The sequence below is a fragment of the Brachypodium distachyon genome, chromosome 2, assembly GCF_000005505.3.
Source record: "Brachypodium distachyon strain Bd21 chromosome 2, Brachypodium_distachyon_v3.0, whole genome shotgun sequence".
Lineage (NCBI taxonomy): Eukaryota > Viridiplantae > Streptophyta > Magnoliopsida > Poales > Poaceae > Brachypodium > Brachypodium distachyon.
Window position 1 is genome coordinate 11,780,592 of NC_016132.3, and position 16,865 is coordinate 11,797,456.

The 16,865-nt window shown below is 44.8% G+C and overlaps 1 protein-coding gene across 5 annotated transcripts; it reads left to right on the forward strand.

Moving 5' to 3' along the window:
* Positions 1-6,460: 6,460 nt before the first annotated feature.
* On the forward strand, positions 6,461-13,970 carry LOC100845485 (light-mediated development protein DET1). 5 transcript variants are annotated; one of them, XM_014899573.2, is made up of 11 exons: positions 6,461-6,796; positions 9,261-9,685; positions 9,801-10,029; positions 10,527-10,622; positions 10,977-11,045; positions 11,270-11,326; positions 11,413-11,493; positions 11,575-11,742; positions 12,468-12,566; positions 13,215-13,314; positions 13,650-13,970. In XM_014899573.2, exons 1-11 carry the CDS (start codon positions 6,716-6,718, stop codon positions 13,784-13,786), a joined length of 1,542 nt encoding a protein of 513 aa, XP_014755059.1. In that variant the 5' UTR covers positions 6,461-6,715; the 3' UTR covers positions 13,787-13,970. The 5 variants fall into 5 exon arrangements, with proteins under 5 accessions (XP_014755059.1, XP_010230899.1, XP_010230898.1 ...); XM_010232596.2 differs by having other exon boundaries at positions 6,464-6,796; positions 12,471-12,566; XM_014899574.2 differs by having other exon boundaries at positions 6,465-6,796; positions 11,578-11,742.
* The last annotated feature ends 2,895 nt before the right edge of the window (positions 13,971-16,865 follow it).

A 16,865-nucleotide genomic window follows, 5' to 3' on the forward strand; every position in this document is an offset into this window, starting at 1 on the left:
ACTTCTCATGCGACATGTTACTCTCTTGGTCTAAAAATACAACACCAATTTGAAAATCACATGAACAGAGAAGAAAAATCTCGTTGTAATAGTTAGATTTTTCTTTTTAGTTTTCGTTCTAGCCAACGAAAAACGAGATTTCGTCCTTTAAGTGAAGCGATCGAAATTAGCTCAAGGAGCAAAGTGGCTTTCTATTTTATTTTATTTTGAAATTTAGGATTTGAAATTTGACCTCAGATGGCAAGTCACTTGGTGTCATACTCCCTTCTCGACTTCTCAAAATTTAAAAAGATTATTCAACAAACTTTAGAAATCCAATCTTACAAGCATCTCTCTCATGCCACCCTCTCAGCTGCATGTATTAGTTTTCTTGGTTTTCACTTGATACCCCACGCGTTGATGCGGAATTATATGCTACGTAATAAAAGTGAACTCTAATTGAGTCTAAGATAGCAAAATGTTATTGACAAAAACCTATGTTTGCTGAAAATATGCAACGGTAAAAATGGACCACAACATTGACAAATATGAACACCTCACCCGAGACTACTAATGGCAGTGCATCGAGAGAATGTGCGTAAAGAAATACCGATCGTGGACGGTGTGGTAGCTTGATCATTAGATATAACCATGTTGCCATGATGAATTGTTGTTAACCCATCATGCTTATTTTGCTACATGTAAATGTCACTTTTGTCGGTAGGATCAATTCAACCATGTGACTAAAAGCATGGAATCTGAGATTTGAATCCGTAGCTCCCATGCCAACAATGTGAAAATAATAATAAGAGTAAACCTTGTGCTCCAAGTCTACAACCAATGCATCTCTTGAGGCATATTGTAGTTGAGAGGAGAATTTCTGTTCGGTTGCTACAAAAACACATGTTTGTCAAAAATCCGAATTGAAAATGTATCTTTGTGATGGTTGAATTCCTTGTAGACTCTTGCCATTCACACAATATCTCAATTTAGTGCGTCCTCCGTGAACCTCCCCTCCCAAGATGAAGCACCTTGGCAGCAGCATCCACATCGCTTGCTCCTTGGAGGTGCCAGTCGCGCCCGGTCGACGGAGAGCGGCGTCTCAAGGATGCCAAGTGTGGCTTCGTCGGACACCAGGAAGGCACGAAGGTCTCCCTCAGTTGGCTCTCGTACAACACCTACGGCCGGAATACGGTGGCGGCGGCGGAGGAGGTCCAGTACGTGGCATCGTTGTCGGTTTCTCCACCTCCATGCGCCCCTACGGTTTGCTGTAAAGTGAAATTAGTATAGGGGTTTGAGAGAGAATCGAATGGGGCTCGAGATGATGCGGTCGAAATTTGGTTTTATAGGCCATTGAGGAAGATCGAGGGTTGGATACCGACCGCCGGCATTCGGGGCGAATCGGTTTCAAATGAGAATTGAAGAGGGGAGATGAATGATTGCCGGCTTGAATCGGTTCGCGGAGCGATTTGGATTAATTTCCCAGTGTGGGTTTTGCAAAAAAAATGGTTGATTGATGGGATTTGAGGCGAGTACGACAATTCATGGCAACAGCAGGTGCTTGCGTGTTCTGTAACTCTCGATCGAATGGAGGAGGAAGACGACAGGTTCTGGGCTGGGCCACGCTCGGGGAAATGGGCAATGAGGGGTTCCGCTGGGCTGGGCTAGGCAAGGCTCGGGTGGCAAGCTGCTGAGAGCCCATAGCTAGCATGGAAAGCAAGAGATCATGTCTTGCAAGGAGATTGAGCGGCTAGGCTGACGTGGAAAATTAGAAGATGGGATGAACGCTGAGGTTGAAAGGCTGCATGTGTAGCTTGGTAAATTAACTGTAGTTAGTGGGTTTCAACTTTATAGAGTTTATAGATATTTTGTATGCAGTAAGCCAAATTTCTTGTCTTGGTGCTATTGTTCTGTCTAGATATCAATGTTTCATCTTCGTGGTAGTGCTTTTCAACATTAAATCTTAATTTATTATCTCTCTTTTTACCATAACTTGGTCATACTCCCTTCGTTTCGAAACGTTTATATATTTGTTTTAGTCTTATATCAAAGTTTGTCAACTTTGACCAAATTTGAATAGGAAAAACCAATACATGCACCACCAAACTTAGTATTGTTATCAAATGTATTTTTATATTGCATTTGTTTGATGTTATATACGTTGGCATGTTTTCCCATAATCTCAAATACATTATATTAAGAAACATAAGGAGTATTTCATGTTACTAGAACATACCTGAATGGTAGCTAGGTTATGATTGATCATCACTTGTTTTCTCGATATTCATATGCACATGCTGCACAGATATGCAAAATTGTGAATCAAATTATACTAAATTAGATGAAGTCCCACGCGTTGTTGTGGAACCGTGTTTAAAAAAATGCATAAATAGGTGTTTAAAATTAATTTAAAACTAACAGGACAAAAATGTAAAGTGTTCTTGTTTTACGTTTAAAAAAATAAAAATCTAAGAAGTATGTGACATAATGACTATAAAAAGAGAAAACAAATCTAAAAAAGACATGATTGAATGACATGGTTTAGATTGATAGATTAATAATAAAAATGTAAATGAATACATGAATGGTAAAAAATGTATAATTGATGAGGTGATATGGTTTCCATGACAATATGATGACCTACTAAGATGACATGTTTGCATATTGAGACATAATGATTTGTAGCATCTTTTATGCTTGCCATTCGTCGATCCTAGTGAAATTGATATCCCAAAGATACAGGACAACCCGTGAGCGTTGGATGTGTTGGGAAACCGAGTTCGATGGGAGGTTGGGGCTACCGTGTTGTACGCTCCTCTCCTCCTCCCGTAAAATGTTTCTCCACATGAATGTTAGTTGAATCCCACTTACCTAGTGGGCTATATAAAGGAGAGGCATAACTTTGTATTGTAGATCAGAAGACTAATAAACTCATGTCTCTCTCTACCTATTTGTGTAATTTATTTTACTGTACTCGCTTTGGACAACGATTTTGGCGTGCAACCTGAGGACCGGCCAGAGATGTACTAGTAGTGCTGGTATGGCCGGCCCGTGGTGTGTTATCGGTGATTTCAACCTGATCACGCACCCCCGAGACAAGAACAACGACAACATCTCTCGTTGCTGGCTCCTGAGGTTCCGTCAAGCTCTGAATTCGTCTTGCCTCAAGGAGGTTGGCCTGATCGGCTGTCGCTTCACCTGGTCCAACGAGCAGTCTCCCCCTACTCTTGTTCGGCTTGATCGCGCTTTCAGCAATGCTGATTGGTGGCTGCGGTTTCCGGCGGCCAAGCTGCTCCCGTAGTCTTCGGATATGTCGGATCATTGCCCTCTGCTTCTTGTGAATGAGGGCCTCCTTAAAACACCCAGGCGGTTCCGGTTTGAGATTCACTGGCAGTTCATCTCCGAGTTTCAAGATGTGGTTGCCGAAGCGTAGGCAGCTCCGGTTCTCCGGCGTGACCCCATCTCTGCGTTCAACCGTTGGCTTCATCGTGTGGGGAAGGCGCCGGCGGCCTGGAGTAAATGTTCTATCGGCAACCTGCAGCAACAATTTGCTACAGCCCAAGAGATTATTCTGTGTTTGGATTCGGCCCAAGATGTTCGCTTGCTCTCGCCGGCCGAATCGGTTTTGCGTTCCTGTCTGAAGTCTCAGACCCTTGGCTTTGCCGTTCTCCTTCGCATCAAGCAAAAGCAGCGTGCGCGGGTTAACTGGCTGAAGGCCGGTGACGCAAACACTAAATTCTTCCATATTAAAGCTAACGGGCGCTCCAAGAAAAATGCCATCCACTCTTTGATCGATGACTCTGGTGATCTTATTGTGGATCAGCCCGGCCTGCTCTCCAGTGCCCATCGTCACTTCGCCAACATCCTTGGGGTTCCTAGTGGCTCTTCCTCGCGCTTCCTCTGGGACGGTCTGCAGCTTCCGTCGGCCGATCTCTCGGCGCTGGACGCCCCATTCTCGCTCCAGGAAATTAAGGAGGCGATTTGGGACATGCCGGTGGACAAGGCGCCGGGGCCGGATGGCTTCCCTGGCAGTTTCTACCGTTCCTGTTGGGAGATTATCAAGTTGGACCTCCTCCTGGCTTTTGATCATATTTTCTCCCTTCGTGGTCGCTCTCTCCATCAGGTCAATGATTCGCTCATTGTGCTCATCCCGAAGAAATCGCAGCCAGAGCGTCTCTCTGATTACAGGCCTATCAGCTTAATCTATAGTTTGATGAAGATCTTCATGAAGCTTTTGGCACGGTGCCTTGCACCTCGGCTCGGTGAGCTTGCTGGCCCCTGCCAAAGTGCGTTTCTCAAGGGACGCTCTATTCAAGACAACTTCCTTCATGTTCAAAACTTGGCCCAGCGCTTCCACAAGACACGCACTCATGTCATCCTCCTTAATCTTGATATTGTGAAGGCCTTCGACACCGTCTCTTGGATCTACCTCCTGGATATGCTCTGCGCTCATGGCTTCAGTGCTCGTTGATGTGATTGGATCGCCTTGATTCTTTCCTCCTCCTCGTCCATGGTGCTTGTGAATGGTGTCTCGACTGAACGCATTTGGCACCACCGCGGGCTTCGACAAGGCGACCCGTTGTCCCCGTTCCTCTTCATCCTTGCCATGGATCCTTTTCACCGGCTGTTTGACCTTGCTACCCAGGCTGGTTTGCTGTCGCCACTCAAGGGTCGCATTCCCAGGGCCCGGACTTCCTTGTACGCTGATGACGTTGCTCTTTTCATCAACCCGTATGTGGATGATGCTCGTATGACCAGCCTGCTGCTGGGGACTTTCGGCGACTTGTCTGGCCCGCGCACCAATTTCAGCAAGAGCTCGGCACTTCCCATTAGATGTGACGACCTGAACCTTGCGGTGATTCTGGCTCCTCTTGGCATCCCTATCCAATCTCTGCCTTGCTCTTATTTGGGCATGCCTCTGGCCTTATGCTCGCTTAGGAGGATGGACTTTGTTGGGCTCATGGCAAAGTTTGATGGTAAGCTCGCTGCTTGGAAAGGAAAGCTTCTTTCGCTTGGCGATCGCTTAGTCCTTCTTAAGGTAGTGCTGGGGCCCTCCCTATCTATATGATGTCGGTTCACTGCTTCTCGAAGTGGCTCCTCAAGTGGATTAACGCGCGCTGCCGGGCGTGGCTCTGGAAGGGGGAGGCCTCTTGCCATGGCGGTCACTACAGAGTTGCTTGGACTGTGGTTTGCCGCCCGGCGAGTCTTGGCGGGCTCGGTGTGCCGGACCTGGACAAGTTCGGGCGTGCTCTCCGTCTTTGCTGGCTTTGGAAAAAATGGTCTGCTCCTGATTCTGATGCCGCTGATCTTGCCGCCCCCTGCTCCTTCGAGGATCGCGTTTTCTTCTCAGTTGCAACGTCTGTTCTGCTAGGAGATGGGAAGCGGGCCTCCTTCTAGTTCGACGGCTCGCTCTTTGGGGCTGCGCCCATGTCTATTGCGCCTGTAGTTTTTGCTATCTCTGTGCGTAAGAACCGGTCGGTCGTTGATGTGTTGTTGGCTGTTAGACCTGGCCCATGGACTTTCGGTGGACATGTGCCAGGAGCTGGGCCGCCTTGCGTCTCTTCTCGACCAGATTTCCTTGCGTCCGGGCATCGAGGACTCCATTTCCTGGCGTTTCTCTCGGTCAGGTCTTTACAGCTCGAAGTCTGCTTATCTCATTCAGTTCACTGGGGCGATCAAGGTGCCGCGCCTCATCTCCGTCTGGAAGATCTGGGCTCCGCTGAAATGCCGTTTTTTCGTCTGGACTGCTCTGCAAGGTCGTATCCTCACTGCTGACGTGCTACTCCGCCGTGGTTGGCATAATGGATACTTTTGCCCTCTGTGCGTTCGGAATTTGGAAACGGCTAATCACCTGCTTAAAGATTGTCCCTGGTCGCCGCGGGTTTGGAGTATGATGGCTTCTCAGTTTTCCATCCCCTCCTTTTCCGGACTGGTTTTGCTCACTGTCTAACCAGGCTTCTGGCTCTTCCTTGGTGAAATGTGCCCGATTCTTAGCTACACTTACCTGTTGGGAAATCTGAAAGAAACGGAATCGACACGTTTTCGAGGGGGCTCGCCTTCCTATTGCGGGGCTCCTAGCTCGGCTTCATGACGAAGCTCGTCTTTGGAAGCTCGCCGGTGGTTTGATCCCTTTTGACCCTGGCTGACTGTTCTTTTCTTCTTCTTTTCCTTCTTTTCGTTTGAGTCTCTTCGCCGGATCTGTCTGGCGGGATTTCTCCTTTTGTATTTTGCCATCGGTTTATTTTTCTTGATGGAATCTTAGCAGTTCTCCTGCTAGTTTGAAAAAAACCAAAAGAACCAGCCTCTGGTTGCTCGAGTCTGGACTCCGGAAGTCCGGAAGCGTCGGGCCACTGCCTCGTGTTTCCCCGCCGACCTCAGAATCCCGCAGACCCACTCGCAAGTGGCAACAGCGCCCGTGCGGCCGTGCCTTCCTTCGGCTGGCCACGCCTCCCCGTCCCTCTCCATCCGGCCGTCGTCTCTTTCCCTCACTCACTTCTCCCCTCTCTCTCTTCCACCACCGTCAAAATATTCATCACCACAAGCAAAAATCCTCTCCTCGCTGGCCCCTGCTCACAGTAGCAGCTGCGGCTCCACAACGAGGAGAGGAAGAGGAAAAAAGAAAGGTCCCCTCCTACCGAGCACGCGCCTCCCCCGTCGATCTCCTCCGCTTCCACCTCGCGGCGCGCGGCGCGCGTGCGATGCTGCCGCGCCGGCGGCGGCCACGGGCAGCGCGGTGATGGTGGGCTTCTTCCGCAGCGGCAACCTCGCCACCAGGGTCTTCGACCGGCAATTCCTCTCCCCGCGCCCCGGCGCAACCGTACGCCTCCTGTACCTCTCCAGTCTCTACCTAGCCGATTCGATTATCGTGGCGTCTGATTGATAGGGGCCGTGCGCTCGCGACGGTGGGCGTGCGGAAGGCGGCCGAATGCGGCTGGCTTCCTTTGGTTATCGTTTTGGTTGCCGTTAGGGGTTTCCTCAGATTACGCGTGATTAGCTTTTGGGCCATTGGGGGCTTCGGCGCGGTGAGGCTCCATTTTTTAGCCTCTATGTGCTGTAAGATGGGACTCTCGACAAGGTATTTGCCACAGCCTCTTCTTCCACTTCTTCGGGACCTCCACTTTGATATATCTAGAGCCGCATGGTGGCATATGTAGTGATTTTCTGTAAAACCCACACTGTTAATTAATCAGCAAAACAAATTGTTACAATCAAACTCAACTGCTTCAACCACGCAGCGCAGGAAATATTATTGTGTAAATAATTTGTAGCTCACGAGCAGTGGAATATCATGATAAAATAAAAGAGGTGAAATCTTGTAGGAAATGCTCCAAATGCTTGTAAGCTGACAACTTCCCACCTATATCCTTGGTAATTTTAGGTTTATTTGTACAACTGTGGCAATGCAAGATTGTTTCTATGACTATTTTACATGTCAAAGTAATTTAGCTGACTAGTTCTCGCTTCCAGAGAAAGGTCCATTTTAAACCCTGAGGTTATGGGCAAGGTTCAACTCAAAACCTGATCTCCTAATCCCTGACATTTGAACCCTGACCACCGAAATCCCACTGGATCCCTGTTGATAGATCGCTAAAATTGTTTGGTGACTAGGTTAGTGATGCAGGTGGAGTCATGGAGTACGTCTTGTTCGGCAAGGTCACAGTTACATTATCATCACAAACCTTGGCAGCAAGGCGTGAGCGAGCTGCAGCTGAGTCTGTGCATCAACATTTTCTTCACCATCTGGTGCATCCAGCCTTGTGGTGCTACAGATACACCCAACTCGAAAACACCCCTTATAAGTTGTCAAAAAATCTGAAAATTCTTGAGTACATAGACAAAACATCCATCTACCATGCCACAAAACTTCATATCCGAATCCAAACCACAGATAGAGAAACAAAAATAGCAAATTCAGCTATGGTTTGTCTTCTTTGGTCGTCAAGCTGAGAGTCAAATTGTCAATTGAAATTTTGTGACATGGTCGATGGTGCTTTTTTGGATTTTTTTTACGACTTTTAGGTGAGTGTTTCGAGCTCGGGTGCACCACGCACCGGATACATCCTGAGATGAATCCAGTGTACAAGGTCACTGAACCCTTCTCCACGGCGCCCTAATGTTGGTGGCTGTGGTGGGTGCTCGTGGTTGCTGCCAGGCTCACGGCCATGCTCGTGCCCAAATTTCACTGGGTTCCTTACCCTTGTTGGGAAAAGTGTCTGCGTACTCTCGGTTTGTTCTGCCAGCCACCTTCCACCTCAAGATGTTAAGCTGCTAGACCGGCTGGCCATGGTTCTCAGCAACGTCCTGCTGATCATACTTGGTTTCGTGCTCGACGTATTCGGCATTGTAGTTGTTCCTGCAGCAAATCTTCCACTCGTCCGGTGCATAATTTCTTGATCTATAGTAATCGCTATGCCTATGTGCCGAGGCTTAATTTACTCAGTTCATTGGTCTAACCCTATGGAGAAGAGGGGTATAGTCAGAGGGTAATTGCCCACGTCAGATATTTGTTGACAGGGCAATAGATTGTGTGCATCTGTTGGCACTTCTCTTCAGATTGTTTGTACGTATGAGATACTAGTTGCTTGGATGGCATGGAGAAATGTGTATGGTTTTTGCTATGAACAGATTCTCATGTTTGCACTTAGCGATCCATTTTATATATTTCCTAGATGTTCCAGCTGCAGTGCACAACGGATTCAATTTAATTTTAGAGGATATAATTTTCTGAATTTATGATTAACTGTGTGATAGTGTCAGGATACGGGGCTGTGTCTTGTGTGCATATGTTTGTCCTCACATAACAGCATTAGTTTGCCAATACCTGTTTATCTGCTGTATGTCTCAAGCAAGCATGTAAAGAGTCCGGGTTGATGATGGGATAAACTGGCAGTAACACTATGTGCATAATCTAAGCTGGTGTCCAAACAACTTTAACAGTCAAATGACTGGGATTTCAGAGGTCTGGGTTCAAATGTCAGTGATTAGGAGGTGTGGATTTTAGTTGGATCTTGCCTACAAGTTAAGGGTAAAGTTCAATAATGTAGGCTCGTAATATTCCATTTTGTAAATACCATTTTCACAATTGTTGTTGTATACTTGTGGATAATGCGTGTTGTCTTCCTGTAATAACTATTGAAACTCACAACTTTGGTGTCTTAGCATACTCTTCAAATGGGAACTTAATCGTGAATCCATGATGGTAGCAAATTTCTATAACTTTTCTCTTGCAACTTAAGATCTCATCAGTGTTTCATTGTTCTTTCCTTTTCCATCTTTGGCAGGTTAACACCGTTAGACAGTTCTATGAGAATTTGGTTCCAAGTTACACTATATACGACGTAGAGTGCCCAGATTATTCGTTTCGCAAGTTCACTGATGATGGCAAGTATCTTGTGGCTTTTAGTCGGAACCACCAAGATCTGATTGTGTACCGTCCCATCTGGTTGACATTTTCATGCCATGAAGAATGTGATTCTCATGATCTTCCGGACCAAGCAAGGAGATTTGACAGTTTCTTTAAGCAGCTATATTCAATTTCACTTGCATCCAGCAATGAGTACATTTGTAAGGACTTCTTCCTTTACATGGAAGGCCATAAATATGGCTTATTTGCAACGTCAACTGCACAAAGTAATGACTCAAGTGCCACTGAGGGTGCAATTCACGGGGTACCGTCAATTGAGAAAATAACTTTCTATCTTGTGAGGTACAGTTATCTATTTATCCCTACTTAGGAGGATTTTAGTCCAAAATTACAATATATTCTGTAACCTTGCTTCCTATATTTGGGGGATTAGGAACATCTGTATTTGTGTTATCAGGTTAGAAGATGGTGCAATACTAGACGAGAAGGCTTTTTGCAATGATTTTATCAATCTGGCTCATAGTATTGGTGCTTACTTGTATGAGGATCTGGTTTGCATTGTCTCTCTTCGGTATCAAACAATACATGTCCTACAGATCCGAGATTCTGGCAACCTTGTTGAGGTACGGAGAATTGGTGCATTTTGCCAGGAAGATGACGAACTATATCTTCATTCGCATGGCCAGGTATGAGTGAACTTTTCTATTGCAAGATTGTTGATCTGCTCGTAGTTTACATCTGTTTCTCTCATTTTTGTTAACTCTGGTTTGCAGCATCCACAGATTAGCTTGTTTTTCACATATTCTTATTAACTTGTTCTCAGTATACATTCACATTTCTAACATGGTTACAGCATACCACACCATTTAATTGGACATCTGAATTTAGTTCATCCATCAATATTATTGCAAATGTCTGGATTAATATCAAATTCTAAAACTTATGCATCTCACATTTCCATTTCATGTTCTTTTTATCTACACTATTGATGTCTGTACATGTATTCACTTGTTTTACCCACTCCATCTATTACAACAAATATCCTTTTCTTGTCAAAACAAATATCCTTTTTAGGCTGTAGGTAAACTCTTCATATTATGTCATCCTTGAACAATGTTAATCAAAATTAGTCTGATGATAAACTTTTGAATTGCAAAGTTGTTAATGGAGTGGAAGCTTGCAGGCTGCACAGGGGAGCTCTTTTCTTCCTGGCATCAAGCAACGGTTGCTATCATTTATTTTCCGCAAGACTTGGAATGAGGAACCTGATCAGACTTTGGTTAGCTACTTAGCTATCTTACATCTAGTACACTCATTTGCTATGTGATCTTCAGGTGTGCATTGCATTCTTGATAACATGGTTATTCCCAAGTTGATCTTATTATGCTGAATGTTCAAGGCAATTTATACTGCTTGCTAAAATATCTATAATAATTGGATTCGCTGCTGAAGCATCTGTACTCTCCCTGTTATTCTCATGTACAGTGAGCATTGCATCTTTTGACATGTTGAAATAAAATTATGCTCAATTGGCTATTCCATCTTTTTTGGTGGTGTGGTGCTTCTAGTCATGCTTTGTTATTATTTTTATTTTTTATCTCTACTTGGTTGAAGTAGTAATTTCTGTTTGTAGAGGGTTCAACATCTGAAGAAGAAATTCTATTTTCACTTTCAAGACTATGTGGATCTTATCATATGGAAGGTACCTCGTATATCCTATCTTGTGTTACATTCCCACTTTGTCATCTCTTTATTCTTTTGGTTATTTAAAGTTTCTTAATTAGTTACTTACAATCAATGTAGTGCACTTTAGCTAGCTATCAGTAACGGTATAACCTTGATTACAGGGACTATGTTGTTTACTAAGCATGTCATTTTCTATTAAAGATTTTTTGCAAGAGGTGCTATAACATGATAGTTGAACAGGTACAGTTTTTGGACCGCCATCACCTATTTATCAAGTTTGGTAGTGTGGATGGAGGGGTAAATCCATTTTCTACAGACATGTTACCAGTAGGTTATTCACATCTTGTCATCATCTAATTGCATATACTTGCTTATTTCTTTAGGTTTCTCGAAGCACGGAGCAAAATCTAGCATTCTTTGCTGTGTACAACATGGAGACAACAGAGATTGTCTCACTCTATCAGGTACCTATTCACCAGAGATGTTTGTTGAAGCTGTTTGATATTTCTTTTGCTTCTGTTTGAAGTTGATACATAATTCGTCAGCAGAATTCTTCGGAGGAGCTGTATTCACTGTTTGAACATTTCTATGATCATTTCCATGCAAATCCTCAAAATTCTTCGCATGGAAATTTTATCTCGTCGCATTCCAATAGCGTCCATGCCCTTGATCAACTTCGCACCATTAAAAATAAAGCAAGTAGCTCTCCACAGGTAATTTTGATAACACAAGGAGTATGATGCATTTTACATAAATAATTTTAGCTCTTGGTTCTATTTTACATGCTTCCACGAGATGTGAGAAGTTGGTCATAAGGATGACATGCTGTTTGTGAACTGCATTTAAATATTAATGTATTGTAATCGTAATCTGCAGGCTCCCACGAAAATAATACAAAGCTATGGAGATATTTATGTTCAGATTTAAACACACAATAAGAAGAGTTTTGTTTCATATAACATTCGTAACATAGCTGGCCTGCACATCAAATTTTCAAATGAATTATATTGTTTTTCTCAGTTGATCACTCTATCAAAAGATCTGGATCATCTTTGGAGTCAATTAACTTGTTAATCTGTATGGGATGTCATGGACAGGATGGCAACCCTGTATTAATTAACTAAGTAAAAGAAAAACATTATTTTTGAGCTTTGAACTTGTTTTCTGGTGACGGTAATGCCTTTGTAGTTACATTCTGCGTACATGAAGTCCAGCTGAGATGGTTTGCTTGTGAAAATCTTAGGAACAAACCAAACCTTCTGAAGAAAAAACTAGAGGGGTGAAATGATTACATGATGCTCATGGATATTTCTTGAAAATACTTTATATTTTTGTTATTGGCATAAGACATCTGATATTAGTTTCTGAATAATCTTTTTCTTTTATTAGAAGATGTAATCCTGGAGTTTTTGGTGATTGTGGCTTGTTCTATATTTAGCAGTTTGTGAAAAAGATGATGGCTTCGTTACCATACACTTGCCAGTCACAAAGTCCTTCACCATACTTTGACCTGACGCTTTTTCGGTATGATGAGAAGGTTTGTTCTACAACTTGTTTGAAATACTGTATATTATAAAGTAGTTCTGTGCTAGTTTACGGTCATGATTTTCTGGTCTGCGCACGCACAACCCATTCGCTATGATGTGTCTCACATATAGTGAGGGGGCTCCTGTTGACTTTGGAGACAAATTTGGCTATTTACATGTTAGTGATTGGTAACGGTTTTTCATATCAGTTGGGAGAGGGAAGTGTCGGTCAAATTACCATCAGAGATGGGTGGTTGCTGGTGAATCGTAATGGTTCGGAAAGATAATAAGGGAGTATAGGTGTGGTTGGTGTGGCCGTTTGAGGAGAGACAGTTGGTATATTAAATTTCAGTTCAAGCTGTTTTGGTGGGATCGCCACTGACGCTGACTAGCAGTGGCAGGCAGGAAATTACCTTGTCAGTTCACTTTATATTTAGTTTAGTGAGTAAACTATAAAACTTGTTTGAACTACAAACTAACCTTATGCAGTTTGAGGGGTTTCATAGTGATGAGTGATGACAGCAGAGGATTAGATATGTTGCAACTTGCAACTTGCACTTTGTTAATCATTATAAGCCAGTGCAAGAGTTCTGTTGATCTTCTCGGTTTTGTGACTCTACATGATAGTAATTTGTGGTGCTGTTTTTCCTTGTTTGCAGCTGATTTCAGCGATTGATCGGCACAGGAACTGCACAGAGCATCCAATAAAATTTATATCAGTGAGGCAACCAAATGTTGTCAAATTTAAGATAAAACCAGGTAACTCTTGAGTCTTGATCAATTGCTGTGACTAAGCATCTTAGGTTCTAGACCTAGCCTGTGGAAAACTATTATCAATTTCAAATTGTGTCCGCATAAGGCACATGTAATCATGCAGACCAATGTATGGTCATGAAATCCATGATGATAACTGTAGATTATAAATTTACTTTTCTGCAATGATGAAACAGTAGAACATCTTATATTTTGGAATGATGGAGATTATAAATTTACTTTATATTTGCTTTTCTGCAATGATGGAGATTATAAATTTGTTCTGGTAGCTTCTTGGCAATTCACGTAAAAACATACCTGTTTTTTTTTTATCTCTGTAGGGTCAGATTCTGGTGCTTCGGACAGCAGGGCGAAAAGAATATCTTCCTTCTTGTTTCACCCATTTTTTCCGCTTGCATTGTCGATTCAGCAGACATACATGCAACCAACTGTTGTCAATGTACATTTCAGGAGATAGAAAAATTGATAGTCGTCTCGCCTCAACTGTATTTGTATCAGTAAGCTTACAGCAGAACTCGATGCAAATTGTGGCCCTCTGTAGTAAAATATTGTATCATCTGATCTTACTATATAGGGAAAAAGAAGTCGATTTTGCTTCTCACTGACGCGATAAAACCACCGTGTCCAGTTTTCCTCTTTCAGGAGTCTCCACTGTGTATTGTGATGGTATATATTTATGCTCGGTTGTCCTCTTTTGTCTTTTATTTACTGGCACAATATCCATGCGTCACTACTCACTAGGCGTCATCCAGCTCCTGGGTCCAATAACAAGACGCCTCCCAAATTCCAATCGCTCCCGAAGAGGTTGAAGGTGAACTCATGACATGGAACTTGCTGCATTCATCGAGCCAGAGGCAACTTGGATGGATCCGATCAGAAGATCCTTGCTCTGACCAAATAAAGCTGGAGGAAGAACAGGACAAGAAGATATCAAGAAAGGCCTTGCGATGCGTCGTTATCAAGGGGCTGTTTGGATCCAAGCCAAACGTCCGACTTACCAAAAAATTGGCATGCCCGCGGTTTAGGGCTGCCTTTTGGTTTGAAACCAAAAATTTGGCTCGCCCGACCTAGCCGATGCATGTCCGTGTATTTTTTGCCAACTCACGGGCGGATCTGAGGGCGCTGTAGGGTGTGTTTGGTTCAAGCCCTGGCTAGCCCTGCCAAAATTTTGGCACTACCAAATCATGGGCATGACCAAAATCTTGGTGAATTGTGGTTGTTTGGTTTGCAGCCGGTGTAGCAACCAAATATTTGGTAAAATGGTTAGGCCTCTGTTTGTTTTGCAGCCATTTGGCTCGGCAAGCTCGCCATGGTTTGATCCTGATCGAATCGAGCTTGTGTTCTCGTACAGCTTTAGCAATACCTGATACTAGTATGATTGTGTTGGCCCAATCCTTTGTCATGCGAACAAACAAAACTAGATGGATTTTTCGCAGCAAAGTAAAATCTGGGTTCTATTGTACTGTAGGCAGTAATCGGTGGTTCTGAAAATAGATGAAAGCGGCAACAGCAAACAGTATATGCCGGAAGTTTTACAAGGAACAGCAAGCTTCGATCTAGCAGATTTTGAGAACAGAAACAGGAACTAATCCATGTTACATTAGGCGGACAACTCAATCCGTGGAAGGAGGCAAACCTGTACGACTCCCTCCCATCAGACCATATCCACACCACCAACAGTAAGATGCCCCAATAAAAGTGGAGTTCCGTTCGCTACATGGCCGCAATTGCATGTTCTTCTCTAGCTCCGGCCAACGTCCATCTTGTCGATTTCTTAATATCTGGCGAGATATGGACCGATTTCTTTGAACTGTATGCTCATAGATACACGATATGCATTTCCGCTCGATCTATTTTGAGTTTCGGCATCCGTAGCACCACTTCCCTGTTCCGCTGTCGCCGGCCACCGCCGCTGCCGGCCATCTGTTGTGCCGCCGTACAAGATGATAACACCATCGTATTTCTAGAGTTCCGTTAGTTCTATTTTTGCCCTTATCTACTACCCTCAACCATCCAACGCCGGCGGCATCCCCTGCCATCAACGTGAAACGGGAAGACAACGCACAAGAGAAATCAGAGAGTGGATTTGGCGGCCAAAATCTTGGTGAACGATTTCAGCGCCCCCAACTCGCCATGGAGTTGACGAACACTATTACAAAACGGTCTATATGCAACGGCACATCGTAACGGGTCCGGCACGGCCGTTACTGATGAACAACACCAGTGTCGGCCGCGACCATTACTGATGAACAGAGCGGGCTCTGCCCGTCCCCGCCCAGCAATACATCAGTGGCGGTCGCGCGAGGCGACCGCCACTGATGAACAATCATAGCTCGCGAGTTACATCAGTGGCGGTTGGTTAAGAAGCGACCGCCACTGATGAACCATTCATCAGTAACGGTCGTCCTAGCGCAACCATTACTGATGTGCCCACGATTATCAGTAACGGTCGCCCGAACACCGACCGACACTGATAATTGCCGCGGTTTAATTAGATTGGGCAGAGCCGCAGCTGGTCGCGCCGCGCGTCGTAACGGACCAGCTGCGGCCCCTTCACTTCCGACGACGGCGAGGTGCTGCCCATCGGCGCCATGGCCGCCTACGAGCCCCCCAGGTAGCCCCTCTTCCGTCCCCCTTCCTCCTCCCCCCCACCCCCACCCCCCGCGTCGGCGGCGCCGCCTCCATGGCTGGCGGCGCGGCCATGGCCACCGAGCTCCGATTCTCGACCCCGAAGCTTCCCTCTCCCTCCCGATCTATCTCTCCCTCACGATCTCTCTCGCCGGCCTCCAATTTCTCTCTGAAGTTCTCTAATTTCAAATTTTTGAGCTCCGCGGCCGCTGGCCAAAATGTGGCCTCCTCGTCGTTGCCCGGAACTTCCCTCTCGCTTGCGAGCTCTCTCTCCCTCCCGATCTTTCTCGCCGGCCTCCAATTTCTCTCCGAATGTCTCTAATTTCAAATTTTTAGTTAGCTTCGGTTAATTAACACCTTAATCCCCTTGTCAGTAATTAGGCTAACTATTTTGTTTTGTTTGTTTTCTTGTGTATTGTGTTGTAGATCGAAGGACCGTTCTTGGATGTACGCCAAGCAAAGAATCAATGCTCGATGGATAACCGAATAGACGGTCTTTTTTGGAGTCGCGAAAGGTGATATGGAACGAAAAGGATTTTTGATGATAGGTTGTCCATGTCGCAAATGTGGAAACACATGCATGATGAAGCCTGAAGATGTTTAGATGTACATGCTGGCATCGGGTTTTGTGGAAGGTTATTCTCGCTGGACTTGTCACGGGGAGGATGCGATTGATGTCGGTAGCGGTAGCGAAGATGATGATGTCCTGCGGTATGATCTGGCGAATGATTCCAAGGAAGAAACAAGGGTCGATGAGGAGGCTAATGTGGAAGGTGAAGGAGCTCCATGTGGTAGGATTGCCGAAATGCTAGATGACCCGTACCTATGGGACCAGCTGGAGGACCCCGAAGATGAGGCAGAGTCTGCTCAGTTCAAAAAATTGTTGGAGGACGCAAACACACCCTTGT

Bases quoted from the DNA above. Each gene is read 5' to 3' on its own strand.
- LOC100845485 (XM_014899573.2), top strand. From the start codon at position 6,716: ATGGTGGGCTTCTTCCGCAGCGGCAACCTCGCCACCAGGGTCTTCGAC. The intron at 6,797-9,260 runs GTACGCCTCCTG...CATCTTTGGCAG, and splicing joins CCCCGCGCCCCGGCGCAACC to GTTAACACCGTTAGACAGTT. The intron at 11,743-12,467 runs GTAATTTTGATA...TTCTATATTTAG, and splicing joins AAGCAAGTAGCTCTCCACAG to CAGTTTGTGAAAAAGATGAT.